The sequence below is a fragment of the Nerophis lumbriciformis genome, linkage group LG22 (genome assembly GCF_033978685.3).
Source record: "Nerophis lumbriciformis linkage group LG22, RoL_Nlum_v2.1, whole genome shotgun sequence".
Taxonomy (NCBI): Eukaryota; Metazoa; Chordata; class Actinopteri; order Syngnathiformes; family Syngnathidae; genus Nerophis; species Nerophis lumbriciformis.
This window is the reverse complement of record NC_084569.2, coordinates 21,874,425-21,901,171: the sequence shown is the minus strand read 5'-3', so window position 1 is coordinate 21,901,171 and position 26,747 is coordinate 21,874,425. Positions and strand designations below refer to the sequence as shown.

Genomic DNA, 26,747 nt, shown 5'->3' with positions numbered 1-26,747 from the left:
CGATTCAGAATCGATTCTTGATTTAAAACGATTCTCGATTCAAAATCAAAACTTTTTTAACAACATGGGGTGCCAGTTCTATGATTAACTACATTACTCCATAAAATAGATAACAGCTCTGATAAGGGTATATATTACTTAAAAGAAAACTGGTTTTGTTTCATAAAATTCTAACTAAATATTTAATAAAGTCAAATACAAATAAGACAACAAGAGAAGCATCCCATTTCTAAAGTAAATCTATAAAGCAGATATGGGCGTCTACTAGGGCTGCGAATCTTTAGGTGTCCCACGATTCGATTCAATATCGATTCTTGGGGTCGCGATTCGATTATAAATCGATTTTTTTGATTCAACGCGATTCTCGATTTACAAACGATATTTTTCCGATTCAAAACAATTCTCTATTCATTCAATACATAGGATTTCAGTAGGATCTACCCCAGTCTGCTGACATGCAAGCAGAGTAGTAGATTTTTGTAAAAAGCTTTTATAATTGTAAAGGACAATGTTTTATCAACTGATTGCAATAATGTAAATTTGTTTTAACTATTAAATGAACCAAAAATATGACTTATTTTATCTTTGAGAAAATATTGGACACAGTGTGTTGTCAAGCTTATGAGATGTGATGCAAGTGTAAGCCACTGTGACACTATTGTTCTTTTTAATTTTTAATTTTTTTTTTATAAATGTCTAATGATAATGTCAATGAGGGATTTTTAATCACTACTATGTTGAAATTGTTACTAATATTGATACTGTTGTTGATAATAATCATTTTTGTTTCACTACTTTTAGATTGTTCTGTGTCGTGTTTGTGTCTCCTCTCAATTGCTCTGTTTATTGCTGTTCTGAGTGTTGCTGGGTCGGGTTTGGTTTTGGAATTGGATTGCATTGTTATGGTATTGCTGTGTATTGTTTTGTTGGATTGATTAATAAAAAATAAAAATAAAAATAATAATAATAATTCAAAAAAAAAGAAAATTAAAAAAAGAAAATAGATTTTTGAAAAATGAGAATCGATACTGAATCGTACAATGTGAGAATGGCGATTTGAATTGGATTTTAGCGTCTACATCAACAATATGATTTGCCTGAGTAGCTGGAGAGAAAAAACAAAAAAATACATCGATTTTTTTATTTTTGTAAGTCGACTAAGAATCGTTACAAGTAAGAATCGCAATTGATTCGAAAATCTTTTTTTTTGACACCCCTATTACATACATTAAGACATTTTTCCTATGTTAATCAATCCTATGTTATACTATTGTTTTGCAACATATCAAAATAAGCAAAGTTAGTGAACCCCCCCCCAAAATTCAATAATAATTAAATAGGGATTGTTCACCTTTGCAGACGACTTGATCCCCTTAATCATGGCTAAGGAAACGATGGTCCATGCAGCCAATAAACATCCCGTCATGATAGAATTAAACTCTCCCGATTCCTCGATGGAATTAGAGATGTTCAGAGCTTTCCGAAACCAGAAAAAGGATGTTGGCGAACTTTGTGCACATTCTTTCACTGTTCAGACAGAAGAAAGGTTTGGTGGTTTAGACATCCTCGCACGCACGCACGCACGCACGCACGCACGCACGCACGCACGCACGCACGCACGCACACAACAGTACCTGTGTTATTGGTGGCCACGTCAATGGGACAGTGATGCCAAGGCAAAGGATACTGGAAGGAGTTGCCCATGTAGAAAAGGCTCCATGCAATAATCACATTGTAGTAAAGAGCCACATAAAAGCACACCTGAGGATGAAGACACATCATGTAAACTACAAATAGGCATTGTAACCCATCACCCTACAGTTGTCAAATGCAAGGCCCGGTGCCAAATCTGGCCCGCTACATAATTTTATGTGGCTTGGGAAAGCCTGGGAACAATGTGCGCCAATAAAGCACATTATCTTGCTTACTAAATGTATTCGTTCTTTCAATTTTGAAAAATTGCAAGTACTGCATGCAGTTTCATATCTTCTAAACTTTATTATATGATCATGCAACAATTACTATACTATCATATATTCTAAACATATTTTTTTGTTAAAGTAAACATTTATACTTAAATATCTCCCTGTCAAATTTGTCCTACGATTTCAAAGTAAATAATTCATCAATTTGTACGTAAAAAAAATATAATAATCAAATACATAGGCTATTGTGTAAGGTGATTTTACATTTATATTCGTAAATATTTACTGTTACACTGGTCCCCTGAGGGCAGCCATAACTGCGATGTGGCCGTAAAAAAAACCAGACTTTGACACCCCTGCATTACCTGACCGTTAAAAATGATTTAAATGTTGTATGTTAGTGGAGTGCAATACCTGGTTGCAATACTTGGTTGCACCATTGAGGCGAGGGTGTGAATCTTTGGACACCACACGATTCGAATCAATTCGATTCTTGGGGGAACGATTCGATTCAGAATCGATTCTTGATTTAAAACGATTCTGGATTCAAAATCAATACAGGTGCGAGTTCTATGATTACTATGATTGCAGTTAGGGCTGGGCGATATATCGATATACTCGATATATCGCGGGTTTGTCTCTGTGCGATATAGAAAATGACTATATCGTGATATTCAAGCATACGTTCTGACGCAGTTGCTTTTAGCTGTGGGCATTACACTGCAGGCGTTTCCCACTCTTTCTTGTCTCTCCTTCTCACAGAGATTTAAAACAAGCGCACCTTCTTACATACGTCACGCGTGCAACGTCACACGCCCCCACGGAGCAGCAGACAGGTAGCGACATGGTAACATTAGCTGTGATGCTGACGGAGTGGTGCGAGTGGTAATACGAGAGAGAGAAGGTGCGAATCTGGTAACAAATGGAGGAAGATTAATTCCCAAGAAAAACAGCACGGGGTCTATCGTCTGGCGGTGGTTTGGCTTCAAGCGGGAATATGTTGAACATTTATGCTGCAAAAGCATTGCTACAAAAAGTAGCAGCACTGCTAATTTGTAGCATGACTTGAAAAGTCACCCGCTAGAGAATAAAGAGTGCTTCAAACTCTGCATGTCAACATCTCTGTTCGGTGCCACACCAACAAAATGCCGAAGCAACTATTTCCACATCAACACCGTTTTGATTGATTGATTGATTGATTGAGACTTTTATTAGTACAAACCCCGTTTCCATATGAGTTGGGAAATTGTGTTAGATGTAAATATAAACGGAATACAATGATTTGCAAATCCTTTTCAACCCATATTCAATGCAATGCACTACAAAGACAAGATATTTGATGTTCAAACTCATCAACTTTATTTTTTTTTTGCAAATAATAATTAACTTAGAATTTCATGGCTGCAACACGTGCCAAAGTAGTTGGGAAAGGGCATGTTCACCACTGTGTTACATGGCCTTTCCTTTTAACAACACTCAGTAAACGTTTGGGAACTGAGGAGACACATTTTTTAAGCTTTCCCATTCTTGCTTGATGTACAGCTTAAATTGTTCAACAGTCCGGGGGTCTCCGTTGTGGTATTTTAGGCTTCATAATGCGCCACACATTTTCAATGGGAGACAGGTCTGGACTACAGGCAGGCCAGTCTAGTACCCGCACTCTTTTACTATGAAGCCACGTTGATGTAACACGTGGCTTGGCATTGTCTTGCTGAAATAAGCAGGGGCGTCCATGGTAACGTTGCTTGGATGGCAACATATGTTGCTCCAAAACCTGTATGTACCTTTCAGCATTAATGGCGCCTTCACAGATGTGTAAGTTACCCATGTCTTGGGCACTAATACACCCCCATACCATCACAGATGCTGGCTTTTCAACTTTGCGCCTGTAACAATCCGGATGGTTGTTTTCCTCTTTGGTCCGGAGGACACGGCCTCCACAGTTTCCAAAAACAATTTGAAATGTGGACTCGTCAGACCACAGAACACTTTTCCACTTTGTATGAGTCCATCTTAGATGAGCTCAGGCCCAGCAAAGCCGACGGCGTTTCTGGGTGTTGTTGATAAACGGTTTTCGGAGAGTTTTAACTTGTACTTACAGATGTAGCGACCAACTGTAGTTACTGACAGTGGGTTTCTGAAGTGTTCCTGAGCCCATGTGGTGATATCCTTTTACACACTGATGTCGCTTGTTGATGCAGTACAGCCTGAGGGATCGAAGGTCACGGGCTTAGCTGCTTACGTGCAGTGATTTCTCCAGATTCTACGAAACCTTTTATGATATTACGGACCGTAGATGGTGAAATCCCTAAATTTCTTGCAATAGCTGGTTGAGAAAGGTTTTTCTTAAACTGTTCAACAATTTACTCACACATTTGTTGACAAAGTGGTGACCCTCGCCCCATCCTTGTTTGTGAATGACTGAGCATTTCATGAAATCTACTTTTATACCCAATCATGGCACCCACATGTTCCCAATTTGCCTGTTCACCTGTGGGATGTTCCAAATAAGTGTTTGATGAGCATTCCTCAACTTTATCAGTATTTATTGCCACCTTTCCCAACTTCTTTGTCACGTGTTGCTGGCATCAAATTCCAAAATTAATGATTATTTGCAAAAAAAAAAATGTTTATCAGTTTGAACATCAAATATGTTGTCTTTGTAGCATATTCAACTGAATGTGGGTTGAAAATGATTTGCAAATCATTGTATTCCGTTTATTTTTACATTTAACACAATTTCCCAACTCAGATGGAAACGGGGTTTGTACATTATATACATACTTACAGCATGTACACAAAACAGTGTTGGAGTTGTTTTAGAGGGCTTTATAAGGTCGAATAGATTGAATCTCCATTACCTGCATTGTTAGCTGCCTGATGCTCGCATTTTTTTTACGATTTAGACTGTACAAAAAAGAGAGAGAAATGCTTGTTATCTCACATAGGGATCGCTAATGATAGGCAAATTACCAAAAAAAGTGTGGATCCCCATTAAAGCATAACAATTAGCCAAGAGACAGCTCATATCACAAAACACTTGTAAGTTGCGGGACCACTGTATCTTTCAGTGCAATTTGGCCTCCTGTCAACATACAAACATAGGTTTTAGTCTTTAAAAACATTCTAGCCAGAGTGAAGATTTTCTAAAATTCAGGGTTCAGTGTTTGTGGTGGATGGGTAAAACTGAGCTTTTGGGGTTGCGCCATAAGATATGTGCACCACTGAGATTTACCATGAATTGATTTACGTGGACCCGACTTTAACAAGTTGAAAAACTTATTCGTGTACAGAGATTTTGTTTGTCGTTTTTGGAAATTGGGTGACAGCTACACTCACGCAGACCTCCACTATGACACAACTCCTAGTACTATTATAGTTAATTTATTTATATTTATTATGCTCAATACAATACTGGTACAGTGTATATACACTATAAACACGAGTTTAGAGTATGAAGAAAGGAATCCTACTTATTTTATAAAAAGTGTTTGCTAATAATCAATCTTACTTTGTCCGATGCCCATCCCAGTTCAAATGCCCATCCCGGTTCTTACAAAGTCAAACAGTACACTCAAATATTGATATTTGACTGGCTTGCAGGTCTACATATGTGACAAATTTGGCTCATTGAAAAATAAACATGTGGTATTCATGCTTGACGAACACTGAGATTCTTGTTCAAGCTCAAGGTTTGTGAGAAAAAATGTTACGCAATACTTCTCAGATTACAGCTCCTCACCAGGTTTACACACAAATACGCATACACATGATGAATTGGGTCATGGGGAGGTTTTCAAATAAGAAATGTCAAGAAATAAGTCACATTGTTTGCTCTCAAACATAATTTAAGTTAGTCGTCCTATAGAAAAAGAGGCCCAAGTATTTGGGAACACAATCAACAAGTGCAATAAATCCTCACCAAGCAGCTGGAGTAGCCGATGCCAGCCAGTTTGGGGGAGATATGCTTCCAGACGCCGATGCTTCCCTGCCGAATGCTCTGGCCGGCTGCCAACTCCATGAAGAAGAGCGGAACGCCAACCACCAGAAGAAGAAAAACATACAACAGCATGAAGGCCCCTGCAGGAAAGGAGAAAAAAAAAACGTACTATCATATTATGGAAAGTCAGTTTTATGATAGGAAAACATTGTGAAATACATGCAAAGCGCCAAAACAGTGCGTTAAAGCAGCAATATTTTATTATATGACATACTGTCGTTTATATCAATGGTACATTGGCTTATTATAATAAGGAGAATAGTGTTGCTGTCATTGTTAGATTTTTTTTCACTCACTTCAGCCCCGAACTTGTTCGGGGTCACTGATAAGATGGAAGTTATCCCACCTCACTTCGGGAGAGAGGGGGTACACCCTACATTTTTAACTAAATTGTTTCAGGGTCCACATTTTCAGAAAGTTAAGGCCCAGGCCCTTCACTATTAGCCTTTTGTTCTATATTCCGGAGAACCAGCATCCTCTACAGTAGCCATTTAATGTTGTCAGTTACAGGAGCGCTCTGCTGTTTTTAAAGACCTACTGCAAAAATGTGAGTCTCTAAAGTTTTTTGAACTGAACTTGAAGGGGCCACCAGTTGAATAGCCCAAATGATGAAAAAAAGAGGACCTAAGGTGGAATCTTGAGGAACACTACTATTATAACTAAAGAAGTTGCACAAATGACTACTGACTGCATCTGAAGTAAACTATTTACAGCAACACCTTAGTTACGGAAACCATATTTTGAAAAAAATGTGTAATTGACAAAAAGGAGAGGACTTAAAAGGGATGCTTTGAGGAACGCCTCCGTTATGTAAATCACAAGTTTTGGCCCCAGTGTTCCATTTGTTAGCGAGGTTAAATGGCAATTATAAGAATCTGCCAATGTGTCCAAGTTCCTCTATACAACAGGAGCACTCTAGTGTTTTTAGGAATTTGCCTAAAAATGTTTGTCTCCCAAGTTTTGAACTAAGCTCGGGGACTGGTATGGTGTCATTCACGGGCCGGATATGGCCCCCGGACCGCCAGTTGAATAGCTGCCATAGACTGTTTGTCAGTCAATCACAGAGCACATACTGTATAGAGCAGGGGTGGGCAAACTTTTTGGCTGAGGGGCCACATTGGCTTTTGAAATTTGACAGACGGGCCAGGCGAGCACATGATGCTTGAAATATCTGTTGGAACTAGGAGTAGGCTTCTCATACATGGACTATTTTAATCATAAAACATCCATTTTTAACAATGTAATATCAGAACATTAAAGCCCAATTAAAATGGTCTTAAAGGGTTAACACTTACATTCTCTTTTAGTGGGAACAGTGTTATTGATCACCCTTTTTTGCCAGTGCGTCAAAGCCTAGTATCAGTTTTGTTGTGGCAATTCTAAAAACAGATCTTCGCTCATTTCTGTTATAATAATTTGGCGGCACGGATTAAAGGGACCAACGGGCCGGATGTGCCCTGCGGGCCGTAGTTTTCCCACACCTGGTATAGACAAACACACTCACATTCAACTAACATGCATGTTTTGGACTGTGGGAGGAAGACAGTACATGGTATGAACATGCAAACTCTACTTATTCCAACTACCCCCCCATCACGCCATTTATTGATACCATTATTGTAAAATTACACAGTATTCTATGCTGTCGTACTATGAGATCTTAGAGTAGAACAAAATCTGGATTATTTGTACAGTGACACTCACCTCCTCCATTCTTGTGACAAAGGTAGGGGAATCTCCACACGTTTCCTAAGCCCACACTGAAGCCCACCTGGGCCAACACATACTGGATCTTGGAGTCCCAAGCCGGCCGGTCTCCATTGTCGGCATTATTCTCGTCAGAACTGAGTGCGATTTCTGACTCGGACTGACCGTCGCCCAGCCACTGGCTGTCCTCGCCGCCATTCAAGGAAGGTTTCTCTGTCTTTGCATAAAGAACAGTAAATACATTAAGAAAGTATTGTATTTTACAAAACGGAGTTCATCCCTCGAATTTTAGAAACTATTTATATTACAGTATAGTTTTCAAAGGACAATGTCATAGGAATTAAACTTAACTTAAAGCAATACAGTGGTACCTCAACTTAAGAGTGCTCTAACTTAAGAGTGTTTTGAGATAAGAGCTATCTCTCAGCTAATTGTTACGCTTGAAGTTGCAAAAATTTGGGTTACAGCATCTCTGCCATTAGTTAGCGTAACGAATGTCACATTAACCCCCTTAAAATCCAAACAAAACATCTAGTTTTACATGCTAGCATTAGCTTATAGCTAGAAATTGACATAACTTTATTTTTCAACCATGGTAAGAAAGAAAGAGTGCAAAGAACAATGCTGAGATAACACAGTGGAGGATATTCACTTAGTTAAAGAAATAAATAATTAAAAACAAAACCAGTATTGGTCAGCTTACCTTTAAAAGTAATTAGTTACAGTTAAAAATTACTTCTCCTAAAAATAAATAGAATTTGTAACTCAGTTACCTCATTGTAAGAGTAATTAGTTATTCAGCAAAGTAACTGCGACGTTATTTTTCATTTTGTTATTCTATACGCTACTACGTTCTAGAACATCTTTAACGTCAAAGATGTTTATATTACCGGTAACTGATTAAAGAATAAAAACACTATATATGGTATTTTCGAACATTTGGCATTTATCTGAACTCAACAGATTACAGTGTGCCATTTGATATGCATAGAAATAAAAATCTAATAAGAAAATAAATATTCCGTAAAGTAACAACATTGAATATTGAAAGCACAAAACCAAATACAGTACCAAAAATGTAAACTTAGGTTAAAAGACACAAATAAACTTTTGGCCTTTAATTAGTACAATTATGTGCAACTGTATATGAAAATACTGCCTGAAAGAACTTTAGATAAAACTGTAAGCAAGTTCTAGGCAAATAAAGTAAAACTTTTAAAAATGTTCCAGGATGACATTCTAACAATTCATTGCATTTGATTACAAATATTTGGGTCTTTTCTTAAGCAAATTTTAATTAAGCAAACGAGGAATCATGATTAATCCAAATTCCAACATTTGATTAATGTGATTTTAAAAAATGGCTGCAATTGAGCTCGGGGTTGGGTTAGCGGCAGCAACAAGTGTTATGTTGGCATGTTTTGATGTGAGGTACGATTTGAGTTGCTTCAGGCAGATGTGGATAAGCGTTTTTTTTTTTCTGGACATAATGTGCATGTTACATAAACATTCTTGATTTGAATTTCAATCAACGAAGCATAGTGCCGGTACTTGTAGTTTGAGAACGCTACCTTTGAATTTCCCTGGCTGCGGCAGCCGGAGCGGTCTTGTTGTGTGTCAGTCAGAGCGTTCACTGAGACAGTGTGAGCCCACCCAGCCAATCATCATCATCGTATTTACAATGGTGTCATCATTCCCACCCCTTCTCTCTGCATGCAGCTGATGTTTGGCCGAAACCTGACACTCTGCGCTTCATTAAACCACTTCTTAGTAGAGATGTCCGATAATATCGGCCGATAAATGCTTTAAAAAGTAATATCGGAAATTATCGGTATCGGTTTCAAAAAGTAAAATGTATGACTTTTTAAAACGCCGCTGTACGGAGTGGTACACGGACGTAGGGAGAAGTACAGAGCGCCAATAAACCTTAAAGGCAATGCCTTTGCGTGCCGGCCCAATCACATAATATCTACTGCTTTTCACACACACAAGTGAATGCAATGCATACTTGGTGAACAGCCATACAGGTCACACTGAGGGTGGCCGTATAAACAACTTTAACACTGTTACAAATATGCGCCACACTGTGAACCCACACCAAACTAGAATGACAAACACATTTCGGGAGAACATCCGCAACGTAACAACATAAACACAACAGAACAAATACCCAGAACCCCTTGCAGCACTAACTCTTCCGGGACGCTACAATATACCCCCCCCCCCCACCTCAACCCCGTCCCCCCCAACCCCGCCCACCTCAACCTCCTCATGCTCTCTCAGGGAGAGCATGTCCCAAATTCCAAGCTGCTGTTTTGAGGCATGTTAAAAAAAAATAATGCACTTTGTGACTTCAATAATAAATATGGCAGTGCCATGTTGGCATTTTTTTCCATAACTTGAGTTGATTTATTTTGGAAAACCTTGTTACATTGTTTAATGCATCCAGCGGGGCATCACAACAAATTTAGGCATAGTAATGTGTTAATTCCACGACTGTATATATCAGTATCAGTTGATATCGGAATCAGTAATTAAGAGTTGGACAATATCGGAATATCGGATATCGGCAAAAAAAGCCATTATCGGACATCTTTACTTCTCAGTAATGGCAACGGCGTTGCAACCACAGGCGCCGATCTACATTTCTGCCAGTGGGTACTCAGCAAAGTTAATATCCCATATGATTTGTGGCTTTATTATTTTGTAAAAGGGACCAAATTCGCCACAAAATTAACTACAATAAGATTGATTTTTCAAAAATTATTATAAAGTTTGAAAGTTGCCATCAATCCCACGTGGGTGCTCGGCACGGGATCGGCGCCTATGGTTGCAACAATTAGAACAGTGATTAATTCGATTATTCGTTACAGAAAAAAATAACGCCGTTAGTAACGTCGTTTTACTCTAATGCCGTGATTACCAACACTAAACATGACAGAGCGTGTAGCTGGCTAACTTGGCGGATCAGTTCGGGCATAGCACTGCCAGTCTGTACCATACTGAAGCACTCAGAGTCAATAACGCAAGCCAAGGTTGTTTAAATAATATCAAAACAGCAGTCAATTCACGAAAATATGGAGAAGCTCAAGGAACATACTTTAAAAGTCCCTTCTCCAAGGTAAATTCTGTACATTGTTATTACATTACATATAACCATTGGAGTTGTTCGTAGTACATTTTCCTTTTAAACAAATCTTGTTATATTTTAAAAGTGTGCTGTTTTTTTTTGGGGGGGGGGGGGCAACATCGATTAAAAAGATTTAAATTGAATACAATTAATTTCAATTGGCGACAATAATTTGAGATTCAAGTGTTTCTGGTTAAAAGCTCTGTCACAGAACCTATTAGGCTTGTCAGTCGGAGGTATCAGTGTAAAGATTTACTATCCACTACAAAAGGGTTCAACATACATTTATTATTGTCTAGACAGCTGGCAACACGAGTGAGTACCAAGATAAATGCGTCTTTCCTACAGTCAAGCATTGTGGTGTGTGGACCGCCATCATCTGGGGCTGCCTGAGTGTTGCTGGCCCTGCGGAGCTGGAGTTCATTGAATTCTAACACGTACTCTGACATACTGAAGCACAGCATGATCCGCTCCATTGGTAAGTCACACTTTGGACACAATTTGAACTTGTGATATCGCTTGTTACAGTATTATCTACTTAGAAAATAATGGCTGTGTATTGACTTATTTTCAGTGCATGGTACCGGTACATATACTACTGTACAAGGTGCACACAGACTACTCTAAAGTTGTATCGAAGTTTAGTTTCTATAATATTGTCTGTTGATAAGATAAAATGGTGAGACACTGTAAAATTATTACCATGGTAGTAAGTAATGGAATAAGACCAGAATATGTCGGTGTAATATTCTGTTATTTTGGGGGGGAAGAGAATATAGCAGACGGCTTGTAGGTGGGTTATTATCACGTGTGTTGACTTCTGCCCTCCCACCTATGTGAAAAAAAACACATGAAGACATGTGTGCTGCAACTCAAGCCTCACTCGATTTAGTACACAAACAGGTCCAGGGGGTGGGTTTGGTGTAGGGGCCCATCTCTTATATCGGAACAGCAACATGTGGGAATGTATTCAAGTGAAGTACAGGAAGAGATAAGAGCGTGGCTTCACTACTCAAAAAGACCAAACAATAAACACAAGGTCATGTGACCAGGTACAATCTGGCTTAGAGGAGTGAGCTGGCATCCCCAGTGGCTTTCTGGCTCAGCCAAACTTGCTGTGTGACATGACCTCGTAGGCAAGGCTGGAAAAGTACAGGGGTCACATGACCACCGGGATTATTTAGCTATCCGTTTTATTTTATAATACATATTTCAACACACGAGTCTTGGGGAATGTGCGTACATACATTCCAGCAGGAGTCATACTTGGCACTATGCAGCGCTTAGAAGGGATGGTGGGTGGTCTTTGGTCACGTGTGAGAGGTGTGAGGGGACTGCATTGGCTGACTTTGTGGGTGTTGCTGCGGTGTACATGGAAGACATGTGAACATATTTGGCACCTGGGCAGTAAATAGACATAATCTCTTAAATGATATCAACCACAACAACGCACATGTATTGTAAGATGAAAGGAGCTATTTTGGGTGATGCCGCTGCACGTCCTTTACAACCTATCACAGTATTGAGAAGTCGTTGTGGGCTGTGCTACAACATTGTTGTCATGTCGCACCCTTTGTGTGCTTTAATTGCAAGTGTCTAGCCTTCGAATGTCAAGGGCATGAATGGACAAAAGGACTAGGAAACATGCTAATGTTGTCACAGGCCCGACAAAAGTAATGGGTGGCCTCTCAGACAAATACAGTAGTAGCTCAACTTAAGAGTGTTTCAGATAAGAGCTGCCCCTCTTCTAATTGTTATGCTTCAAATAGTAAGCAACAATTTGAGTTACAAGCATCTCCGCCATTAGTTGGCATAGTACATTTCACAGTGAACCCCGTAAGGTCCAGCCAAAACATCTGGTCTTACATTTCTAACCATGGGAAGGAAGAAAGTGAGTGTTAAGGACAGCGCTGAAAAGAAAAAGTGGATGTTATTCATTGGATTAAAGAAATAATAAATCAAAAACATGACAAAGCGTGTAACTCGCTAACTTGGCAAAGCAGTTCGAGAGTATCACTGCTAGTCTGCACTATACTGAAGCAGAATGAGTCTAACACCAGCTAAGGATGTTGAAATAATATCTAAACGGCAGACATTTATCCATGAAAATATGGAGAAGCTGATGATGCTGTTTGACGGAGAAGCACCTAAAATATACCATCGAAGTCTACTTTTTATGGTAAATGCTGTACATTATTATAACATTACTGTAGTTGTTAGTACTACATTCTATTGTTTTGTTTTTAAAACAATGTTTATTATCTAAAAGTTAGGTTAACTTTTTATAATGAAATATATAAACTCAGCACTTTTGTTTTTTCCTCCCATTTTTCATGAGTTGAACTCAAAATCTAAAACTTTTAATATATACACAAAATACCTAGGACTCTCAAATATTGTTCATAAATCTGTCTAAATCTGTGTTAGTGAGCATTTCTTCTTTGCCAAGATAATCCATCCCAGCTCACAGGTGTGGCATATCAAGATGCTGATTAAAAAGTATGATTATTGCACAGGTGTGCCTTTGGCTGCCCACAATATAAGGTCACTCTGAAATGTGCAGTTTTCTTTATTGGGGTCTGGGAGATCAGAAAAGCAGTCATTATCTTGTGTGACCACCATTTGCCTCAAGCAGAGAAACACATCTCCTTCGCATAGAATTGATCAGGTTGTTGATTGTGGCCTGTGGAATGTTGGTCCACTCTTCTTCAATGGCTGTGCCAAGTTGCTGGATATTGGCAGGAACCGGAACACGCTGTAGTATACGCCCATCCACAGGATCCCAAACATGCTCAATGGGTGACATGTCCGGTGAGTATGCTGGCCATGCAAGAACTGGGATGTTTTCAGCTTCCAGGAATTGTGTACAGATCCTCGCAACATAGGGTTGTGCATTGTCATGCTGCAACATGAGGTGATGGTCTCAGGTGAATGGCACAACAATGAGTCTCAGGATCTCGTCACGATATCTCTGTGCATTAAAAATGCCAACAATAAAATGTACTTGCCTTCGTTCTCCATAACATACGCCTGCCCATACCATAACCACACACCCACCACGGGCCACTCCATTCACAACGTTAACATCAGCAAACCGCCAATATGCCAGACGCCATCGAATGTAAGCATTTGCCCACTCAAGTCGGTTACGATGATGAACTGCTGTCAGGTCGAAACTCCGATGAGGACGACGAGCATGCAGATGAGTTTCCCTTAGACGGTTTCTCACAGTTTGTGCAGAAATTCTTTGGTCGTGCAAACCAATTGTTGCAGCAGCTGTCCTGTTGGCTGGTCTCAGACGATCATGGAGCTGCACCTGCTGGATGTGGAGTTCGTGGTTTGTTGTGGTTACACGTGGTCTGCAGTTAGGAGGCCGGTTGGAGATACTGCCAAATTCTCTGAACCCTTGGAAACGGCTTATGGTAGAGAAATCAACATTTAATTCACGGTAAACAGCTCTAGTGGACATTCCTGCAGTCAGTGTGCCAACTGCACGCTACCTCAAAACTTGCGACATCTGTGGCATTGTACTGTGTGATAAAACTGCACATTTCAGAGTGGCCTTTTAATGTGGGCAGCCTAAGGCACACCTGTGCAAAAATCCTGCTGTTTAATCAGCATTTTGATATGTCACACCTGTGGAGTGGGATGGATTATCTTGGCAAGGAAGAAATGCTCACTAACACAGATTCAGAACAATATTTAAGTCTTTTGCATATACAGTATAGTAAAAATGTTAGATCTTTAAATTCAACTCATGAAAAATGGAAGCAAAAAAAAAAAAGTGTTGCGTTCATATTTTTGTTCAGTGTAAAAGGCATGCTACATGTTATAATTGTGCCGGTTTGGAAGGACCAAGCACCTATTAAATTAATTAAAAGAGTGGTGTTGTTTTGAGATACAAGTGTTTTGAGTTAAGAGCTCTGTCACAGAACCAATTAAACTTACATTTTGAGGTACTACTGTATATACAGTTCTGAATTTGAACTAAAATTGCATTTCAAATGAGAAAAAAATTGCGGTGCATATGTAGTTTTTTTAATGCAATTAACAACTATGTGGAGGGGGGCGTGGTCTGCGGGCCTGCCGGGTGTGGAAGGACCGGCCTCGAAGCACAGCTGGCAGGTGATTGGATTACCCAGCTGGGACTGATCATCCAATCACCTGCCATGCTTATTAGCAGCAGCCAAGACAAGAAAAGTCAGTTGGAGTTGGAGTTTGAGCTAGAGGAGCCACACATGCGCACGAGACCACGTCGTAAGAGGAAGAGCAGCTGAAAGACTGAAAAGTTGATGAAAAAGAGTGCTGACCTGGCGCGTGTGCGCACAATAAAATATTGTTGCACCAGACTACCGGGCTCACGAGAGGATCTTTGTGGTCAGAAGAACCCACAGGACGGCAACCTCCACAAACTAATAACTTAAATCAGGATCACCATCACATGCCCAATGCCCGGGGCCATTTTTAGCTGGCAGATAATTTTTTAATGGACCTCAACAAGTTCTTGAAATTAAATCAATTCCTTATTAACTATGAGCACTTGCAGAGCGCAGACCTTCACCTGGCCCTATGTCCCTATAGTAAATAATTTTTTTTTTTTAATCCTGAGGTTTAAAAAATATAACACTAACAACTATTTGCTTTGTCACCTACTGTATAACACAAAACTAAGATAATTGATTTTCCCAAATAGCTTAGCATAGACAATACAAACTGAATTTAAAGTGGCCGCCTACATTCTTTCATTTTTCAGTATGCAGCCCTAGGTGGGAAAACCATGTGATTTCTAACAGCCACTTTATAAAGAGAGGTGATCACAATAACAAAAAAATAATAAAATGACATGTATATTATTATTTATATTACTTTTTTAAAAAACAGATAAAAATGTTGATGTAAATAAGGTCTTATAATGTCAATAATTTAAAAAAAGGTTTAAGGTTAAAATATTTAAATGAGGGTTAATGTTTCTTTAAAGAATATGTATTATATATTAGTTATGGGTAAATGATGTCTCATATACTGAATATATACAGTCGCGATCAAGGGTTTACATACACTTGTAAAGAACATAATGTCATGGCTGTCTTGAGTTTCCAATAAGTTCTACAACTCTTATTTTTTGTGACAGAGTAATTGGAGCACATACTTGTTTGTCACAAAAAACATTAATGATGTTTGGTTCTTTTATGAATTTATTATGGGTCTACTGAAAATGTGACCAAATCTGCTGGGTCAAAAGTATACATACATTAATGTGTACAAGTACCACTGGTGGTACACTGGTTCTATCTAATGGTACTGAAAAAATCCTTCTAAGACTTCAATTATTTTTATAGTGAGATAGAAAACAGAATTAGAGGTGAGCAAAAAAAATGCCACAAAATATGCACACACAAAATATAAATATTTATACTGTATCCAGGGCCCAAAATTTCGCCCTTGTCACTTGCCGTAACGCCCTAAAAATGACCAGCATTTACGGAGAGAACATACCGTGATCGCCCTTGACTTTTTACTTGTTAATGGACTAGGGATGTAACAGTAAACGATATAATGATAAACTGCGGTAAAATTCCAGACAATTAATAATACAGTTTAATTCTTTAATTATCAAAAAAACGTCATTTATTAATGCATTCTAAGCGACATTGCTCACTTCCTGAAAATGCACCAGCGAAGATGGCGCAAGCGCACTAGCATTTGCATGTATTTCTTTTGTTTCTGTCAAAACTGAATTACATTAATCAGGAAAGACAAAATGCGTTATTGATGCACATTATCTCTTTATGGTGGAACACTGTAAAAGACCCTACATTAGAGCACATTAACTGCTAAGAAATAGCAGCTAATATTCATCACTTTTGTCTTATTCTTGAATCCAACGGCCATGCGTCCTTGCAGGCAAGAGTAAATATTTAGTATTTTGGTGTTTGTACCCACAGAAAATGTTGCAGTTTATCTACAATGACCCACCAAAAAGGGAATGTAAATACAGTACTTATGGTTTTATTTTTCAAGTTATCTCCGCCTTACAAAAGTAATCCTGATCGAAAAGAAGTAAAAGAAGCTACGTTCCTCCACCTTCTCTGAGTCGATTACTGATATTTTATCCTCACCATGTGTCGAACATGTCGACACTTCCAATAACTCATGTTGCACATTTAGTCATTCAAAATGTGTCCACTTACTGTGTTAAGGTGTCCGTTTACTAAGAGGGAGAGAAAGGAACAGATGATTTGTAGCATTAGCTGTATAACTTATTCAGATATGATGGAAAAGGAGGAAAGCCTACAGAGATTAGGTCAGTGATTCTCAAACTGTGGTACATGTATCACTAGCCAGAGTCGTATATAAAGAGAGTATGGCTTTTGGAGTATGTTTAGAACTATATATAGACGTATTATTTTGGTCTGATTCGTCAGAAAAACTAGCATCAAAACGACAGCAATTGCATGTATCCTGGCACAGCCGCACACGTCCTTGGTAGCAATCATGGCGCCAGTTTTTTAGTTGGCCATACTCTATACAAGACTCTGCATCTAGTAATACGTGGGCTCCATCTAGTGGTATGCCGAAGAATCACTTGATTAAAAGTACAGTGTTTTATTTTCCTATACTGAAACACAGTGCTACTGTTCAAACTGTGTGTAATGTTAGAGTCACTAAGTTTCCATGCACTAAATTAGTCTGATTTCTCAAATAGTTTTTTTTTGTATTTTCACACATACGTGGGGAGTCCAAGTGTCCATGCACTTTCTCTAATGCGAATATTGGTTATACACCATGCGCCTGCCGTACACCGGGGGCGCTTATTTCATTTCAGCGCGGATAACTGATTTACTTTTCCGGTTGACCTATGACGTCACACTAGGACTTGCAGATCCTTACAACTTGTTTTAACTGATGTCCGCTGTAATATTGGCACATATTACAAATATTACGTCTCTAATGGCTATCCTGATGTTAAATAGCAGACATCATCAAGAAAAGACTTTGGATTGTGCTACAAACATGACCCTACTATCAAAAATGAATCGGGGCAGATGCAGGTTGGATGCAAAGAAACACCAGCAGAGGAGTTTTTTCGAAATAATTTTCAGACGAAAATCATGGAAACAAACCTTTTGAATGTCTCAAAGTTCATCCAAAAGGCTCTGTGGATTGATGGAAAGAGTTTTAAATTCAAAGGAAAAGGTCATTCGTGCCCCAACTGATATCCAGAGGAAGTTTGCTATTGTTCTGGACTATATTGCCCGTTGTGCGGAAAGTTAATAATTTTGCAGTGTACAAATGCAGCATGAAAAGGTTTGTGTACGCTTTATTTTTCACCTTTAACATACCTGCATCATTATCTTTCATATCATCCGTATTTTGTTCGGGAATCCAAATTAATCCGGTATTTTACATTTCCTTAACAACCTTCTGAAATAAATTTCCTTTTCTTTTTTCTACCATCAATGCACTTCAAAATTTTATGTTCTTTTAATTTGTGAAGCAAATAAGCAGTGTCCTCTTCATTACAATTGTTGCTATGTTTTTATTAAATGGTATCTGCTTCCGGGTTGTATCGCGCTCGTTCAAACTGGCGCATGAAGGTCCTCTCCTGCTGCACACACCCCCACGAGAGATATGGTTTCCAATCGCATAATCCAGGTGTGTAAATCCAATTTTTCAAAAACCAAATACAATCGGATTAAGGTGTTTCCATGGGTTTTAGGAACAGAAATCGGACTAATTCAGTGCACGGACACGTACTGAGTGACCAAAACAAATAAACATACTTGTTAAATAAAACCTCTGCCTTGTTTTATATGAATACTTAGGTCTACTACGCTACTGTATTTAAATGTTGGTCATTATGGTGGTATTTGGAGAGTCAAGTTTTTTCTGAGGTGGTACTTGGTAAAAAAAAGTTTGAGAACCACTACATTTGTTGAATAAATTCATAGAATATATTATTAATTTTAAAATGGAATACATATTAAAGTTAAGTTAAAGTACCACTGATAGTCACACACACACACACATACACACTAGGTACTGTGAAATTACTCTCTGCATTTGACACATCCCCTTGTTCCACCCCCTGGGAGGTGAAGGGAGCAGTGAGCAGCAGCGGTGGCCGTGCTCGGGAATCAATATTTTTATAGTCTTTGGTATGACTTGGCCGGGGTTTGAACTCACGACCTACCGATCTCAGGGTGGACACTCTAACCACAAGATATGAAATATTAATATATACAGGAGTAAAGACCTGACAGAAAAACATTGTATATTGTATAAGTACATGCAGGATATTAATTAATGTTGATTGATTTTGTTGTAAATGGCTTGTTGACTTTCTTTATAAGTAATTGGTCCTTGTAGTCCAGTTAAAGCTACTGCTGTATTCTTCCTAAGAGTGTTGTTGAATTTCCAGATATAGTTATTATTTTGGGTTATTGTTTATGTTGAGAACATTTTAAGTTATCTAATAATATTTTACCAATGCTCGTCCAACAGAACTGTAAGTAGACATGATTATGTACAAGTTATCTCGGCTGTATTGAGCACGGGACGTAAGTAAGTAAAAGTAAGTAAATTTTATTTATAAAGCGCTTTTTACAGATAAAATCACAAAGCGTTGTACAACGCATAGGTGAAGTAAAACAACAATTCAATTAAAACAACAGGGGCAACATAATAAAAAAAGGATACAAAGTGGATTAAAAATTATAGTTAAAAAGGTGCATTAACTAAAAGCTTTACTAAAAAGAGAAGTTTTCACAAGTTTCTTAAAAGTTTCAATACAGTCAAGATCACGGAGGGACTGGTGCAAATTATTCCAGAATCTGGGAGCTATAGCCTGGAATGCCAGGTCTCCACGGGTTTTAAAACACGTTTTGGGAATCTTTAGAAGACCCTGGCCTGAAGACCAGAGGCTATGCCCTGAAGAGTAGGGGATATAGCAGTGATGTACTGAGGGGCCCCACACCATGCAACGTGCGGAATATCAGGACTAAAATCTTAAACTCAATGCTGAATTTAACTGGAAGCCAATGAAGACTGGATACAACGGGGGGTGATATGGGCAGTTCTGGGTGCACCGGTCAAAAGTCTGGCAGCCGCATTTTATACAGTCTGGAGTCTCTTTAGCGTTGACTTGTTAAATAGAGTGAAAAGACAATTGCAATAGTCAATGCGAGACGAAATGAACGCGTGAATGATCATTTCCAGATCCAATTTTGACAACTAATTTCTCAGTTTAGAAATATTTCTGAGATGATAAAAACTGTTTTTGTTAGTCAAACATACTTGAACTCTCTTTGCTGGTAAAAACAACAACGAAAAGTATACATCTGAAGGTAAGAATATGACAAAATGATATTAAGTGGGTGAGAAAGGGAGAAACTTACCATGATTGACAGCTTGGTCCAAATCAAATCAAATCAACTTTATTTATAATGCTGATGTCGTCGTCGTCGTCGTCGTCACTCACTATTCGTCCTTTTCTAAACTCTCGTTCGGATACGAGACGCTCAGTTTCGGACCACATGTAGTCACTCGTGTGTTTGGAACGAATGTTCGTCGTCGGCCACAGAATAGGACAAACCTGTATGGCAGCCAATGAGGAAAGTGTGGGGGACGAACTGTTGCGTCCCAAAATGGAGACGCGGGGCTGGACCACACTAAAATACACACTACAGTGTACGCCACGTGTCTGACTACAAATAATACCGCAAACATCATTATCCCTATCATTACCATTTTCATCATTTGATAGGTAGTCTCCCCACAAATCCATAAAATAAGCTTAACAACTTTAGCGGATACCTCAGACTGTCCAAAAGGAGAACTGCACACATCCAGACAGCAGAGGGCGCTGTGGCGACTATAGAGAAATACAAGCCATCCAATCCAATCCAATCCACTTTATTTATATAGCACATTTAAACAACAAAAATGTTTCTTAAGTGCTGCACAAAAATACAAAACCAATATAAAAACAATATAAAAATACATATGATTAAAGCCTGTTTTAAAGGGTAAAACCAATTAGACTAGAGACTCGACTAGACTTCCTTTTTATTGTCATTCAAATTTGAACTTTACAGTACAGATAAGAACGAAATTTCGTTGCATTAGCTCGTTGTAGTGCAGGATAAGAGAGCAATGCTGTGCAGATATAAATAAATAGATTACTGTACGGATAAATATATTGCACTTTTTCATATGCATCCACGTTTATGGATGTATGTTATATTGTCTTTATATTCCAGTGAGTTAATCCATTTTGGGGGGAATTGAGGGGATTATTTTGATGCGTTCAAGAGTCTTATGGCCTGAGGTAAGAATCAATCAATCAATCAATCAATGTTTATTTATATAGCCCTAAATCCCAAATATCTCAAAGGGCTGCACAAGCCACAACGACATCCTCGGTTCAGAGCCCACATCAAGGCAAGGAAAAACTCACAACCCAGTGGGACGTCGATGTGAATGACTATGAGAAACCTTGGAGAGGACCGCAGATGTGGGTGACCCCCCCCAGGGGAGACCGAATGCAATGGACGTCGAGTGGGTCTAGCATAATATTGTGAAATATTATGCTACAAGAATCATTTAATCGTTCACCTCTATAAAGAAGCTGTTACAGAGCCTGGAGGTTCTGCTACGGAGTCTGCGGAACCTCTTTCTAGAGTCCAGCAGTGAAAACAGTCCTTGGTGGGGGTTGGAGGAGTCTCTGCAGATTTTCTGAGCCCTGGTCAGGCAGCGCCTTTTTGCGATTTCCTGGATAGGAGGAAGAGGACTCCTGATGATCTTTTCCGCCGTCCTCGCCACTCTCTGCAGAGACTTCCAGTCTGAGGCACTGCAGGTTCCAGTCTAAACAGAGATGCAGTTGGTCAGTAGGCTCTCTACAGTGCCTCTGTAGAATGTGGTGAGAATGGGGGGAGGGAGCTGTGCTCATTTCATCCGACGCAAAAAGTGCATGCGCTGCTGAGCTCTTTTTACAAGCGCTTCGGTGTGTAGGGACCAGATCATATTGTCAGTTATCTGCACCCCCAGGAATTTGGTGCTGCTTACGATCTCCACTACTGTGCCGTGAATATCGTATAAAATTAAATTACAACAATAAATAGAAATATCGGTTTTAAAACACAAAGGACCACACAACTCACGTAGTGTTAAAAGGCAGAGAATAAAAGTGGGTCTTAAGAAGAGACTTAAAACACTACACTGTGGGAGCAGTTCGAACATGGAGGGGCAGAGTGTTCCAGAGCTTAGGGCCGACCACAGAGAAGGCACTGTCTCCCCTGGTTTTAAGTCTCATCTTGGGCCCACGAGCTGGAGCTGGCTCTCGGACCTCAAAACGCGCGCAGGAGTGTAAATTTGGATGAGGTCTGAGATAAAATGAGGTGCTCGTCCATGCAAAGCTTTAAAACAAAACAGCAACATTTTAAAATCAATTCTAAAATGAGCAGGGAGCCAGTGCAAAGCCCAAAGAATTGGGGTTATATGCTCGCGTTTCCTGGCCCCTGTTAAAAGTCGGCATAATGATGCAATATGTACATACAGCTTGCCTAAACAGCATGTTAGCATTGATTAGCTTACTGTCATGCAATGACCAAATATGCTTGATTAGCACTCCAACAAATCAATAACATCAACAAAGCTCACCTTTGTGCATTCACGCACAGCATAAAAACGTTTGGTGGACAAAATGAGACAAAGAAGGAGTGGCATGAAACACGTCTTTCTGTGGCAGCATTGGAGAAAGTTTTACATGTAAACAAACTACGATGAGTTCAAGGATTGCTGAAATTAGTAGGACAAAACGGTGCTCGCCAAATATTCTCATCAGTGTATATATATACTGTATATATATATATATATATATATATATATATATATATATATATATATATATATATATATATATATATATATATATATATATATACATATACACATATGTATATATATATATATATATAAATATATATTAGGGCTGCAATAACTAATCGATTAAATCGATTAAAATTGATTATAAAAATAGTTGCCGATTAATTTAGTCATCGATTCGTTGGATCTATGCTGTGCGCATGCGCAGAGGCTTTTTATTTGTATTTTTTTAAATAATTAATTTTTATTTTTTTTGAATAATCTTTACTTATAAACTGCAACATTTACGAACAGCTGTATATATATATATATATATATATATATATATATATATATATATATATATATATATATATATATATTAGGGCTGGGAATCTTTGGGTGTCCCACGATTCGATTCAATATCGATTTTTTTTTCCGATTCAACGCGATTCAAAAATGATATTTTCCCGATTCAAAACAATTCTCTATTAATTCAATACATAGGATTTCAGCAGTATCTACCCCAGTCTGCTGACATGCAAGCAGAGTAGTAGATTTTTGTAAAAAGCTTTTATAATTGTAAAGGACAATGTTTTATCAACTGATTGCAATAATGTAAATTTGTTTTAAGTATTAAATGAACCAAAAATATGACTTATTTTATCTTTGTGAAAATATTGGACACAGTGTGTTGTCAAGCTTATGAGATGGGATGCAAGTGTAAGCCACTGTGACACTATTGTTAATTTTTATTTTTTATTTTTATAAATGTCTAATGATAATGTCAATGAGGGATTTTTAATCACTGCTATGTTGGAATTGTAACTAATATTGATACTGTTGTTGATAATATTCATTTTTATTTCACTACTTTTGGTTTGTTCTGTGTCGTGTTTGTGTCTCCTCTCAATTGCTCTGTTTATTGCAGTTCTGAGTGTTGCTGGGTTGGGTTTGGTTTTGGAATTGGATTGCATTGTTATGGTATTGCTGTGTATTGTTTTGTTGGATTGATTAATTAAAAAAATGAAGAAAAAAAAATGAAAAAAAAAAAAATGAAAAAAAAAAAATCGATTTTTAAAATATGAGAATCGATTCTGAATCGCACAACGTGAGAATCGCGATTCGAATTCGAATCGATTTTTTCCCACACCCTTAATATATATATATATATATATATATATATATATATATATATATATATATATATATATATATATATATATATATATATATATATATATATATATATATAAAGACTATTATTCACGCACTATAGACTACTGATGTTGGGAAAATTTGGCCGGCGAAAAAATACTTTGCTCACCAAAACCGGATGTTGTAATGATGCATCCACTTCCACGTCTTTCCCTGCACACACAAATTACATAGCTTGCCCAAAAATGACAAAAATGTCACATTCAGGTTGCGTTTCCATTTAGACTAAAAGTCACATTTGAAAAAATCAGATTACAATCGGATTCGGACTACCTACTTATGTGGCCTAAATCTGATTCCAAAAGATCAGATTTTAAGCACTTTGGAGCTTTTAGACTGGCAAAAAATATACTATCTGAGTCACTTGTGGGCAAAACAATACGATTTGGTGTGCAAAGTAAACGTGGTCATTGCTATAGTGTTTAACTTTATCATCTACTCTAATTATACAGGAACTTGTTGCCTGCAGCGAGACATTAATGAAAAATTCCATGCAATTGGTAGCTAGTTAGCCATCATTGTTCTTTCTGTCTGTGCAGCTAATTATGTATATTACACAACAGCCACAAAACATAAAAGACAAGTACACACCGAAGTAGTGACAACCATTAGCAGCATTTTTTTGCACACTTTTAAAATACCGTATCACATATCCATCCCTACCACTTATCCCGCTCTAAATCAACTTAAATCAGTTAGTGGTGCTCTAAATACCTCAGGGACATGCTTGCTGAAAGGTCTGTCGAGCGAACAGGTCACGATTGCTTGGCGTGTTATAAATGTAGACATCATGTTGTCAAAGTCACCTTCACACAGTGGGAATCATGTGCTTTGTCCTTATGTAAGCGACAGACATCTAAAGAAAGTTCAAAGCCTAAAACACCATCATAAAGAAGTATTCTCCGACAGAGGTGTTATAAAGCTATGCCTTATGTTTACTGTGCATGAGAGATATCAATAAACATTGGGGTTGGCTTGAAGGATAAAAGGGCCCTCTAATGCTGACATTGGCAATCATTTCATAGTTCTGGACGGAAACATTATGTCTACAGGTGAAATTCCCCCCAAAATAGACATAGTAGTGATTTTATGTTTGTATTAGGCTTGTTTTCGCCCACCCCACTTTTAGCTGCAAAATGTGGGCGGGAATTAGCAAATACGTCTGCCTGGATTGTGGCAGGTTGTAGCCATACAACTGAAAAACGGGTCAGCCTGCATATATTTACAAATGGTGGGAATATGAGGAATCTATGTCAAATGGACTTGCGCAAAATGGGACGGCTCAAATGAGAGGAATGTAATTTGCAACGATCATTTTAACGATTCTGATTTCAAAGGGTTTTGGATGGGAAAAAAATGTAAAATACTCAAGCCGATCCCAAAAATCAGGAGCACCCTTGAGGGGAGAAAGACTGAGTCAGAAGCTGCGGGAAAACTGAGAGACAAAGAGCAGACTCGGAGCTCAAAAACAAGAAAAAAAGAAGGTAAGCTGCTAGTACATACCAAAACCAGTGAAGTTGGCACGTTGTGTAAATGGTAAATAAAAACAGAATACAATGATTTGCAAATCCTTTTCAACCTATATTCTTTTGAATGGACTGCAAAGACAAGATACTTAACGTTCGAACAGGAAAATGTTGTAATGTTTTGCAAATATTAGCTCATTTGGAATTTGATGCCGGCAACATGTTTCAAAAAAGCTGGCACAAGTGGCAAAAAAGACTGAGAAAGTTGAGGAATGCTCATCAAACACTTATTTGGAAAATCCCGCAGGTGAACAGGCTAATTGGGAACAGGTGGGTGACATGATTGGGTATAAAAGCAGCTTCCAGGAAATGCTAAGTCATTCACAAACAAGGTTGGGGCGAGGGTCACCACTTTGTGAACAAATGCGTGAGCGATTTGTGTGAAGACACCATTAATGCTGAAAGGTACATACAGGTTTTGGAGCAACATATGTTGCCATCCAAGCAACGTTATCATGGACGCCCCTGCTTATTTCAGCAAGACAATGCCAAACCACGTGTTAAAACAGCGTGGCTTCATAGTAAAAGAGTGCGGGTACTAGACTGGCCTGCCTGTAGTCCAGACCTGTCTCCCATTGAAAATGTTAAAGGAATGTTAATTAATGTTAAAAGGAAAGGCCATGTAACAGAGTGGTAAAAATGCCCCTCTGCCAACTTTTTTGACATTAAATTCTAAGTTAATGATTATTTGCCAAAAAAAAATTAAGTTTCTCAGTTCAAACATTAAATATCTTGTCTTTGCAGTCCATTCAATTGAATATAAGTTGAAACGGATTTGCAAATCATTGTATTCTGTTTTTATTTTGGAATTACACAATGTGCCAACTTTGCTGGTTTTGGGTTTTGGGTTTTGTGTCCTCTTCTACTGATGTTTTACTGAAGATATTTGATGAAATGCTGAAAGAGCACGAGGAAACACAGAATATGGTGTCTATGGAAGAGCAGGGAAGTTCCGAAATTGCAATTCTTAAATATTTCATTTTCGCTCACAATGTTTTAACCGTATTAGTTTTGAAGTAATCATGGACCAGGGCGACAAAAACGTACGATGAAGTGATTAAAATAATTGCTCTACATGCCTCTTTATCCACACTGTCCATGTGGGGAAATGGGATCCAGTTCTATGGATCAGTGTTTCTTGAAGGGGAACTGCACTTTTTTTTGAATTTTTTTCTATCATTCACAAACTTTATGAGAGACAGGAAAAAACATGTTTTTTGTTTTTGTTTTTTTAACTGCTTGCAAGATGCGGCTAATGGCTGGCACCATTGTAGCCTTCAAAGTCCTCTAAAACAAATGCAAAACCCTCCATCAACGTTGTATAGGAGGGTTTTGCATTTGTTTTAGAGGGCTTTGTATATACAAACTGTAAGTAT

General features: G+C 38.3%; 2 protein-coding genes across 3 annotated transcripts in view; one reads left to right on the top strand and one right to left on the bottom strand.

Moving 5' to 3' along the window:
- LOC133615446 (sodium-dependent neutral amino acid transporter B(0)AT2-like) overlaps positions 1–20,604 on the bottom strand; it is a 28,821-nt gene extending 8,217 nt beyond the window's left edge. Inside the window, exons 1-5 of the mRNA XM_061974031.2 lie at positions 20,161–20,604; positions 7,630–7,849; positions 5,848–6,005; positions 1,635–1,761; positions 1,352–1,527 (exon numbers count right to left, since the gene is read on the bottom strand). Coding sequence (XP_061830015.2) covers positions 1,352–1,527; positions 1,635–1,761; positions 5,848–6,005; positions 7,630–7,849; positions 20,161–20,163 — 684 coding nt within the window. The 5' untranslated portion in view covers positions 20,164–20,604. The remainder of the gene's footprint in view (positions 1–1,351; positions 1,528–1,634; positions 1,762–5,847; positions 6,006–7,629; positions 7,850–20,160) is intronic.
- Positions 20,605–24,832: 4,228 nt separating this feature from the next.
- The window catches only part of eps8l1a (EPS8 signaling adaptor L1a), a 43,590-nt gene continuing 41,675 nt past the window's right edge, over positions 24,833–26,747 (top strand). For both annotated transcript variants that reach the window (XM_061974034.2, XM_061974033.2), the window contains exon 1: positions 24,833–25,329. The gene's annotated coding sequence lies outside the window, so the exon portion shown is untranslated. The remainder of the gene's footprint in view (positions 25,330–26,747) is intronic.